Genomic DNA, 13,081 nt, shown 5'->3' with positions numbered 1-13,081 from the left:
TCTGGAACAATTTCCAGGGTGCCAACACTTTCGGCCTTGACTGTATCTACACTATCTGTATTGTGGGCCCTTCCCTGCAGCCTGCTGTATATATTTGGGCTCAGCACCGGGGACAGCTCCCTGATGTTTGGGGGGCAGGATGCTCTGTCCCCTCCTCACCCTGTACCTGTCCCATATAACAGGATCCTCCTGTAGCGCTGATTCCGGTGTATTTGGGGTCTCCCTCCCTCGGGGACACAGGAGGGCGCTGATCTTTTGTGTGGCTGTATTAGCGGAGCTGTGTCAGGCTCCTTCCTCCCACCCCTCCCCGCTCTTCTCCTCCCTCTTCTCTCTCTTGCTCTCTCCTTTCCTGCCTGTATCTTCCCCTCCCTGTCTCATTCTCTCTGTTCCGCACTCTCCATATGACATGGATGATTCTGCCATCATCAGACGCAGGAGGCTGCAGGTACAGTGCCGCTCCACGCTCCTATCTACCCCTATTGTCTGTAGCTCTTATGGTGGATACTGTGTCATGTAGGTCTCACATCTGTAATGCTCCATCATTTTATGTCTCCTGACATATCTTCACTGCCACCCTACAGCACTACTCCTCCCTCCATCCTATCTGCTCCTCACCCTCTCCCCTCCTCTCTACTGGGGCCATACCTACATGTATCCCATATGGGTGTGTGATATGTACCTGTCATATGTAAGCACACCCGTCCTATCACTGCCCGCAAACCCCATCCATATATCCTCCACTATAATCCTCCTATTACTCCATATATCCCCTATATCTCCTCCTATTACTCCATATATCCTCCCTATATCTCCTCCTATTACTCCATATATCCCCTATATCTCCTCCTATTACTCCATATATCCTCCCTATATCTCCTCCTATTACTCCATATATCCCCTATATCTCCTCCTATTACTCCATATATCCTCCCTATATCTCCCCCTATTACTCCATATATCCTCCTATATCTCCTCCTATTACTCCATATATCCTCCCTATATCTCCTCCTATTACTCCATATATCCTCCCTATATCTCCCCCTATTACTCCATATATCCTCCTATATCTCCTCCTATTACTCCATATATCCTCCTATATCTCCTCCTATTACTCCATATATCCCCCTATATCTCCCCCTATTACTCCATATATCCTCCCTATATCTCCTCCTATTACTCCATATATCCTCCTATATCTCCTCCTATTACTCCATATATCCTCCCTATATCTCCTCCTATTACTCCATATATCCCCTATATCTCCTCCTATTACTCCATATATCCTCCCTATATCTCCTCCTATTACTCCATATATCCTCCCTATATCTCCTCCTATTACTCCATATATCCTCCTATATCTCCTCCTATTACTCCATATATCCTCCTATATCTCCTCCTATTACTCCATATATCCTCCTATATCTCCTCCTATTACTCCATATATCCTCACTATATCTCCTCCTATTACTCCATATATCCTCCACTATAATCCTCCTATTACTCCATATATCCTCCTATATCTCCCCCTATTACTCCATATATCCTCCTATATCTCCTCCTATTACTCCATATATCCTCCTATATCTCCTCCTATTACTCCATATATCCCCCTATATCTCCTCCTATTACTCCATATATCCCCCTATATCTCCTCCTATTACTCCATATATCCTCCCTATATCTCCTCCTATTACTCCCTATATCCCCCCTATATCTCCTCCTATTACTCCATATATCCCCCTATATCTCCTCCTATTACTCCATATATCCTCCCTATATCTCCTCCTATTACTCCATATATCCTCCCTATATCTCCCCCTATTACTCCATATATCCCCCTATATCTCCCCCTATTACTCCATATATCCTCCCTATATCTCCTCCTATTACTCCATATATCCCCCTATATCTCCTCCTATTACTCCATATATCCTCCTATATCTCCTCCTATTACTCCATATATCCCCCTATATCTCCTCCTATTACTCATATATCCTCCCTATATCTCCCCCTATTACTCCATATATCCTCCTATATCTCCTCCTATTACTCCATATATCCTCCTATATCTCCTCCTATTACTCCATATATCCTCCCTATATCTCCCCCTATTACTCCATATATCCCCCTATATCTCCCCCTATTACTCCATATATCCTCCCTATATCTCCCCCTATTACTCCATATATCCTCCCTATATCTCCTCCTATTACTCCATATATCCCCCTATATCTCCTCCTATTACTCCATATATCCCCCTATATCTCCTCCTATTACTCCATATATCCCCCTATATCTCCTCCTATTACTCCATATATCCTCCCTATATCTCCTCCTATTACTCCATATATCCCCTATATCTCCTCCTATTACTCCATATATCCTCACTATATCTCCTCCTATTACTCCATATATCCCCCTATATCTCCTCCTATTACTCCATATATCCTCCACTATAATCCTCCTATTACTCCATATATCCCCTATATCTCCTCCTATTACTCCATATATCCCCCTATATCTCCCCCTATTACTCCATATATCCTCTTATATCTCCTCCTATTACTCCATATATCCTCCACTATAATCCTCCTATTACTCCATATATCCCCTATATCTCCTCCTATTACTCCATATATCCTCCTATATCTCCTCCTATTACTCCATATATCCTCCTATATCTCCCCCTATTACTCCATATATCCTCCTATATCTCCTCCTATTACTCCATATATCCTCCCTATATCTCCTCCTATTACTCCATATATCCCCCTATATCTCCTCCTATTACTCCATATATCCTCCTATATCTCCTCCTATTACTCCATATATCGCCCCTATATCTCCTCCCATTACTCCATATATCCCCCTATATATCCTCCTATTACTCCATATATCCTCCTATATCTCCCCCTATTACTCCATATATCCTCCTATATCTCCCCCTATTACTCCATATATCCTCACTATATCTCCTCCTATTACTCCATATATCCTCCCTATATCTCCTCCTATTACTCCATATATCCTCCTATATCTCCCCCTATTACTCCATATATCCTCTTATATCTCCCCCTATTACTCCATATATCCTCACTATATCTCCTCCTATTACTCCATATATCCTCCTATATCTCCCCCTATTACTCCATATATCCTCACTATATCTCCTCCTATTACTCCATATATCCCCCTATATCTCCTCCTATTACTCCATATATCCTCCTATATCTCCCCCTATTACTCCATATATCCTCCTATATCTCCCCCTATTACTCCATATATCCTCACTATATCTCCTCCTATTACTCCATATATCCTCCCTATATCTCCTCCTATTACTCCATATATCCCCCTATATCTCCTCCTATTACTCCATATATCCTCCTATATCTCCCCCTATTACTCCATATATCCTCACTATATCTCCTCCTATTACTCCATATATCCCCCTATATCTCCTCCTATTACTCCATATATCCTCCTATATCTCCCCCTATTACTCCATATATCCTCACTATATCTCCTCCTATTACTCCATATATCCTCCCTATATCTCCTCCTATTACTCCATATATCCTCCTATATCTCCCCCTATTACTCCATATATCCTCTTATATCTCCTCCTATTACTCCATATATCCTCCTATATCTCCTCCTATTACTCCATATATCCCCTATATCTCCTCCTATTACTCCATATATCCTCACTATATCTCCTCCTATTACTCCATATATCCTCCTATATCTCCTCCTATTACTCCATATATCCCCCTATATCTCCTCCTATTACTCCATATATCCTCCTATATCTCCTCCTATTACTCCATATATCCTCCCTATATCTCCTCCTATTACTCCATATATCCTCACTATATCTCCCCCTATTACTCCATATATCCCCCTATATCTCCTCCTATTACTCCATATATCCTCCTATATCTCCCCCTATTACTCCATATATCCTCACTATATCTCCTCCTATTACTCCATATATCCTCCCTATATCTCCTCCTATTACTCCATATATCCTCCTATATCTCCCCCTATTACTCCATATATCCTCTTATATCTCCTCCTATTACTCCATATATCCTCCTATATCTCCTCCTATTACTCCATATATCCCCTATATCTCCTCCTATTACTCCATATATCCTCACTATATCTCCTCCTATTACTCCATATATCCTCCTATATCTCCTCCTATTACTCCATATATCCCCCTATATCTCCTCCTATTACTCCATATATCCTCCTATATCTCCTCCTATTACTCCATATATCCTCCCTATATCTCCTCCTATTACTCCCTATATCCTCCCTATATCTCCTCCTATTACTCCATATATACCCCTATATCTCCTCCTATTACTCCATATATCCTCACTATATCGCCTCCTATTACTCCCTATATCCCCCCCTATATCTTCTCCTATTACTCCATATATCCTCCCTATATCTCCTCCTATTACTCCATATATCCCCCTATATCTCCCCCTATTACTCCCTATATCCCCCCCTATATCTTCTCCTATTACTCCATATATCCTCCCTATATCTCCTCCTATTACTCCATATATCCCCCCCTATATCTTCTCCTATTACTCCATATATCCTCCCTATATCTTCTCCTATTACTCCATATATCCCCCTATATCTCCTCCTATTACTCCATATATCCCCCTATATCTCCCCCTATTACTCCCTATATCCCCCCCTATATCTTCTCCTATTACTCCATATATCCTCCCTATATCTCCTCCTATTACTCCATATATCCTCCTATATCTCCTCCTATTACTCCATATATCCTCCTATATCTCCTCCTATTACTCCCTATATCCCCCCTATATCTCCTCCTATTACCCCATATATCCTCCCTATATCTCCTCCTATTACTCCATATATCCTCCTATATCTCCTCCTATTACTCCCTATATCCCCCCTATATCTCCTCCTATTACTCCATATATCCTCCCTATATCTCCCCCTATTACTCCATATATCCTCCTATATCTCCTCCTATTACTCCATATATCCTCCCTATATCTCCCCCTATTACTCCATATATCCCCCTATATCTCCCCCTATTACTCCATATATCCCCCTATATCTCCTCCTATTACTCCATATATCCCCCTATATCTCCTCCTATTACTCCATATATCCCCCTATATCTCCTCCTATTACTCCATATATCCTCCTATATCTCCTCCTATTACTCCATATATCCTCCTATATCTCCTCCTATTACTCCATATATCCTCCCTATATCTCCTCCTATTACTCCATATATCCTCCTATATCTCCTCCTATTACTCCATATATCCTCCCTATATCTCCCCCTATTACTCCATATATCCTCCCTATATCTCCTCCTATTACTCCATATATCCTCCCTATATCTCCCCCTATTACTCCATATATCCCCCTATATCTCCCCCTATTACTCCATATATCCTCCCTATATCTCCTCCTATTACTCCATATATCCTCCTATATCTCCTCCTATTACTCCATATATCCTCCCTATATCTCCTCCTATTACTCCATATATCCTCCCTATATCTCCTCCTATTACTCCATATATCCTCCTATATCTCCTCCTATTACTCCATATATCCCCCTATATCTCCTCCTATTACTCCATATATCCTCCTATATCTCCTCCTATTACTCCATATATCTCCCTATATCTCCCCCTATTACTCCATATATCCCCTATATCTCCTCCTATTACTCCATATATCCCCCTATATCTCCCCCTATTACTCCATATATCCCCCTATATCTCCTCCTATTACTCCATATATCCCCCTATATCTCCTCCTATTACTCCATATATCCCCCTATATCTCCCCCTATTACTCCATATATCCTCCCTATATCTCCTCCTATTACTCCATATATCCCCCTATATCTCCCCCTATTACTCCATATATCCTCCCTATATCTCCCCCTATTACTCCATATATCCCCCTATATCTCCTCCTATTACTCCATATACCCCCCTATATCTCCCCCTATTACTCCATATATCCTCCCTATATCTCCTCCTATTACTCCATATATCCCCCTATATCTCCTCCTATTACTCCATATATCCTCCCTATATCTCCTCCTATTACTCCATATATCCTCCCTATATCTCCTCCTATTACTCCATATATCCTCCCTATATCTCCTCCTATTACTCCATATATCCCCCTATATCTCCCCCTATTACTCCATATATCCTCCCTATATCTCCTCCTATTACTCCATATATCCCCCTATATCTCCTCCTATTACTCCATATATCCTCCCTATATCTCCTCCTATTACTCCATATATCCTCCCTATATCTCCTCCTATTACTCCATATATCCTCCTATATCTCCTCCTATTACTCCATATATCCCCCTATATCTCCTCCTATTACTCCCTATATCCCCCCTATATCTTCTCCTATTACTCCATATATCCTCCCTATATCTCCTCCTATTACTCCATATATCCTCCTATATCTCCTCCTATTACTCCATATATCCCCCTATATCTCCTCCTATTACTCCATATATCCTCCCTATATCTCCTCCTATTACTCCATATATCCTCCTATATCTCCTCCTATTACTCCATATATCCCCCTATATCTCCTCCTATTACTCCATATATCCTCCCTATATCTCCTCCTATTACTCCATATATCCTCCCTATATCTCCTCCTATTACTCCATATATCCCCCCTATATCTCCTCCTATTACTCCATATATCCTCACTATATCTCCTCCTATTACTCCATATATCCTCACTATATCTCCTCCTATTACTCCATATGTCCCCCTATATCTCCTCCTATTACTCCATATGTCCCCCTATATCTCCCCCTATTACTCCCTATATCCCCCCCTATATCTTCTCCTATTACTCCATATATCCTCCCTATATCTCCTCCTATTACTCCATATATCCTCCTATATCTCCTCCTATTACTCCATATATCCTCCTATATCTCCTCCTATTACTCCCTATATCCCCCCTATATCTCCTCCTATTACCCCATATATCCTCCCTATATCTCCTCCTATTACTCCATATATCCTCCTATATCTCCTCCTATTACTCCCTATATCCCCCCTATATCTCCTCCTATTACTCCATATATCCTCCCTATATCTCCCCCTATTACTCCATATATCCTCCTATATCTCCTCCTATTACTCCATATATCCTCCCTATATCTCCCCCTATTACTCCATATATCCCCCTATATCTCCCCCTATTACTCCATATATCCCCCTATATCTCCTCCTATTACTCCATATATCCCCCTATATCTCCTCCTATTACTCCATATATCCTCCTATATCTCCTCCTATTACTCCATATATCCTCCTATATCTCCTCCTATTACTCCATATATCCTCCTATATCTCCTCCTATTACTCCATATATCCCCCTATATCTCCCCCTATTACTCCATATATCCCCCTATATCTCCTCCTATTACTCCATATATCCCCCTATATCTCCTCCTATTACTCCATATATCCCCCTATATCTCCTCCTATTACTCCATATATCCTCCTATATCTCCTCCTATTACTCCATATATCCTCCCTATATCTCCCCCTATTACTCCATATATCCCCCTATATCTCCCCCTATTACTCCATATATCCCCCTATATCTCCTCCTATTACTCCATATATCCCCCTATATCTCCTCCTATTACTCCATATATCCCCCTATATCTCCTCCTATTACTCCATATATCCTCCTATATCTCCTCCTATTACTCCATATATCCTCCCTATATCTCCCCCTATTACTCCATATATCCCCCTATATCTCCCCCTATTACTCCATATATCCCCCTATATCTCCTCCTATTACTCCATATATCCCCCTATATCTCCTCCTATTACTCCATATATCCTCCTATATCTCCTCCTATTACTCCATATATCCTCCCTATATCTCCCCCTATTACTCCATATATCCTCCCTATATCTCCTCCTATTACTCCATATATCCTCCCTATATCTCCCCTATTACTCCATATATCCCCCCTATATCTCCTCCTATTACTCCATATATCCCCCCTATATCTCCCCCTATTACTCCATATATCCCCCTATATCTCCCCCTATTACTCCATATATCCCCCTATATCTCCTCCTATTACTCCATATATCCTCCCTATATCTCCTCCTATTACTCCATATATCCTCCTATATCTCCTCCTATTACTCCATATATCCTCCCTATATCTCCCCCTATTACTCCATATATCCTCCCTATATCTCCTCCTATTACTCCATATATCCTCCCTATATCTCCTCCTATTACTCCATATATCCCCCCTATATCTCCCCCTATTACTCCATATATCCCCCTATATCTCCCCCTATTACTCCATATATCCTCCTATATCTCCCCCTATTACTCCATATATCCTCCCTATATCTCCCCCTATTACTCCATATATCCTCCCTATATCTCCTCCTATTACCCCATATATCCTCCCTATATCTCCTATTACTCCATATATCCTCCTATATCTCCTCCTATTACTCCATATATCCCCCTATATCTCCTCCTATTACTCCATATATCCCCCCTATATCTCCCCCTATTACTCCATATATCCTCCTATATCTCCTCCTATTACCCCATATATCCTCCCTATATCTCCCCCTATTACTCCATATATCCTCCCTATATCTCCTCCTATTACTCCATATATCCCCCTATATCTCCTCCTATTACTCCATATATCCTCCCTATATCTCCCCCTATTACTCCATATATCCCCCCTATATCTCCCCCTATTACTCCATATATCCCCCTATATCTCCCCCTATTACTCCATATATCCTCCCTATATCTCCTCCTATTACTCCATATATCCTCCCTATATCTCCTCCCATTACTCCATATATCCTCCCTATATCTCCCCCTATTACTCCATATATCCTCCCTATATCTCCTCCTATTACTCCATATATCCTCCTATATCTCCTCCTATTACTCCATATATCCTCCCTATATCTCCTCCTATTACTCCATATATCCTCCCTATATCTCCTCCTATTACTCCATATATCCTCCTATATCTCCTCCTATTACTCCATATATCCCCCTATATCTCCTCCTATTACTCCCTATATCCCCCCTATATCTCCTCCTATTACTCCATATATCCTCCCTATATCTCCTCCTATTACTCCATATATCCTCCTATATCTCCTCCTATTACTCCATATATCCTCCCTATATCTCCCCCTATTACTCCATATATCCCCCTATATCTCCCCCTATTACTCCATATATCCCCCTATATCTCCTCCTATTACTCCATATATCCCCCTACATCTCCTCCTATTACTCCATATATCCCCCTATATCTCCTCCTATTACTCCATATATCCTCCTATATCTCCTCCTATTACTCCATATATCCTCCCTATATCTCCTCCTATTACTCCATATATCCCCCTATATCTCCTCCTATTACTCCATATATCCTCCCTATATCTCCCCCTATTACTCCATATATCCCCCCTATATCTCCCCCTATTACTCCATATATCCTCCCTATATCTCCTCCTATTACTCCATATATCCTCCCTATATCTCCTCCTATTACCCCATATATCCTCCTATATCTCCTCCTATTACTCCATATATCCCCCCTATATCTCCCCCTATTACTCCATATATCCTCCCTATATCTCCTCCTATTACCCCATATATCCTCCCTATATCTCCTCCTATTACTCCATATATCCCCCTATATCTCCTCCTATTACTCCATATATCCTCCCTATATCTCCCCCTATTACTCCATATATCCCCCCTATATCTCCCCCTATTACTCCATATATCCTCCTATATCTCCTCCTATTACTCCATATATCCTCCCTATATCTCCTCCTATTACTCCATATATCCTCCTATATCTCCTCCTATTACTCCATATATCCTCCCTATATCTCCTCCTATTACTCCATATATCCTCATATATCTCCTCCTATTACTCCATATATCCTCCCTATATCTCCTCCTATTACCCCATATATCCTCCTATATCTCCCCCTATTACTCCATATATCCTCCTATATCTCCCCCTATTACTCCATATATCCTCCCTATATCTCCTCCTATTACTCCATATATCCTCCCTATATCTCCTCCTATTACCCCATATATCCCCCTATATCTCCTCCTATTACTCCATATATCCTCCCTATATCTCCTCCTATTACTCCATATATCCTCCCTATATCTCCCCCTATTACTCCATATATCCTCCTATATCTCCCCCTATTACTCCATATATCCTCCCTATATCTCCCCCTATTACTCCATATATCCTCCCTATATCTCCTCCTATTACTCCATATATCCTCTCTATATCTCCTCCTATTACTCCATATATCCCCCTCTATCTCCCCCTATTATTCCATATTTCCTCCTATATCTCCTCCTATTACTCCATATATCCTCCCTATATCTCCCCCTATTACTCCATTATCCCCCTATATCTCCTCCTATTACTCCATATATCCTCCCTATATCTCCTCCTATTACTCCATATATCCCCCCTATATCTCCTCCTATTACCCCATATATCCTCCCTATATCTCCCCCTATTACTCCATATATCCCCCTATATCTCCCCCTATTAATCCATATATCCCCCTATATCTCCTCCTATTACTCCATATATCCTCCTATATCTCCTCCTATTACCCCATATATCCTCCCTATATCTCCCCCTATTACTCCATATATCCCCCTATATCTCCCCCTATTAATCCATATATCCCCCTATATCTCCTCCTATTACTCCATATATCCTCTCTATATCTCCTCCTATTACTCCATATATCCTCCCTATATCTCCTCCTATTACTCCCTATATCTCCCCCTATATCTCCTCCTATTACTCCATATATCCCCCTATATCTCCTCCTATTACTCCATATATCCTCCTATATCTCCTCCTATTACTCCATATATCCCCCCCTATATCTCCTCCTATTACTACATATATCCTCCTATATCTCCTCCTATTACTCCATATATCCCCATATATCTCCCCCTATTACTCCATATATCCCCCCTATATCTCCTCCTATTACTCCATATATCCTCCTATATCTCCTCCTATTACTCCATATATCCTCCTATATCTCCTCCTATTACTCCATATATCCTCCTATATCTCCTCCTATTACTCCATATATCCTCCTATATCTCCTCCTATTACTCCATATATCCTCCTATATCTCCTCCTATTACTCCATATATCCCCCCTATATCTCCTCCTATTACTCCATATATCCTCCCTATATCTCCTCCTATTACTCCATATATCCTCCTATATCTCCTCCTATTACTCCATATATCCTCCTATATCTCCTCCTATTACTCCATATATCCTCCTATATCTCCTCCTATTACTCCATATATCCTCCTATATCTCCTCCTATTACTCCATATATCCCCCCTATATCTCCTCCTATTACTCCATATATCCCCCCTATATCTCCCCCTATTACTCCATATATCCTCCTATATCTCCTCCTATTACTCCATATATCCTCCTATATCTCCTCCTATTACTCCATATATCCTCCTATATCTCCCCCTATTACTCCATATATCCTCCCTATATCTCCTCCTATTACTCCATATATCCTCCCTATATCTCCTCCTATTACTCCATATATCCTCCTATATCTCCTCCTATTACTCCATATATCCCCCCTATATCTCCTCCTATTACTCCATATATCCTCCCTATATCTCCTCCTATTACTCCATATATCCTCCTATATCTCCTCCTATTACTCCATATATCCTCCTATATCTCCTCCTATTACTCCATATATCCTCCTATATCTCCTCCTATTACTCCATATATCCTCCTATATCTCCTCCTATTACTCCATATATCCTCCTATATCTCCTCCTATTACTCCATATATCCTCCTATATCTCCTCCTATTACTCCATATATCCTCCCTATATCTCCTCCTATTACTCCATATATCCTCCTATATCTCCTCCTATTACTCCATATATCCCCCCTATATCTCCTCCTATTACTCCATATATCCTCCCTATATCTCCCCCTATTACTCCATATATCCTCCTATATCTCCTCCTATTACTCCATATATCCTCCTATATCTCCTCCTATTACTCCATATATCCTCCTATATCTCCCCCTATTACTCCATATATCCTCCCTATATCTCCTCCTATTACTCCCTATATCCCCCTATATCTCCCCCTATTACTCCATATATCCTCCCTACATCTCCTCCTATTACTCCATATATCCTCCTATATCTCCTCCTATTACTCCATATATCCTCCTATATCTCCTCCTATTACTCCATATATCCCTCCTATATCTCCTCCTATTACTCCATATATCCTCCCTATATCTCCTCCCATTACTCCATATATCCTCCTATATCTCCTCCCATTACTCCATATATCCTCCCTATATCTCCTCCTATTACTCCATATATCCTCCTATATCTCCTCCTATTACTCCATATATCCTCCTATATCTCCTCCTATTACTCCATATATCCCTCCTATATCTCCTCCTATTACTCCATATATCCTCCCTATATCTCCTCCCATTACTCCATATATCCTCCTATATCTCCTCCTATTACTCCATATATCCTCCCTATATCTCCTCCTATTACTCCATATATCCTCCCTATATCTCCTCCTATTACTCCATATATCCTCCTATATCTCCTCCTATTACTCCATATATCCTCCTATATCTCCTCCTATTACTCCATATATCCTCCTATATCTCCTCCTATTACTCCATATATGCTCCTATATCTCCTCCTATTACTCCATATATCCTCCTATATCTCCTCCTATTACTCCATATATCCTCCTATATCTCCTCCTATTACTCCATATATCCCCCCTATATCTCCTCCTATTACTCCATATATCCTCCCTATATCTCCTCCTATTACTCCATATATCCTCCTATATCTCCTCCTATTACTCCATATATCCTCCTATATCTCCTCCTATTACTCC

At 40.8% G+C, this 13,081-nt stretch overlaps 1 protein-coding gene across 1 annotated transcript in view; it reads left to right on the top strand.

Annotated features, from left to right (window-relative positions):
* The first annotated feature begins 366 nt into the window (after positions 1 to 366).
* MAST1 (microtubule associated serine/threonine kinase 1) overlaps positions 367 to 13,081 on the top strand; it is a 135,605-nt gene continuing 122,890 nt past the window's right edge. Inside the window, exon 1 of the mRNA XM_069767234.1 lies at positions 367 to 445. Within this exon, the coding sequence (XP_069623335.1) occupies positions 407 to 445 (39 nt within the window). The 5' untranslated portion in view covers positions 367 to 406. The remainder of the gene's footprint in view (positions 446 to 13,081) is intronic.

The sequence above is a fragment of the Ranitomeya imitator genome, chromosome 4 (assembly GCF_032444005.1).
Source record: "Ranitomeya imitator isolate aRanImi1 chromosome 4, aRanImi1.pri, whole genome shotgun sequence".
Lineage (NCBI taxonomy): Eukaryota > Metazoa > Chordata > Amphibia > Anura > Dendrobatidae > Ranitomeya > Ranitomeya imitator.
Note: the sequence above shows the minus strand (reverse complement) of the source record. Positions and strands in the feature narration are given on the sequence as shown.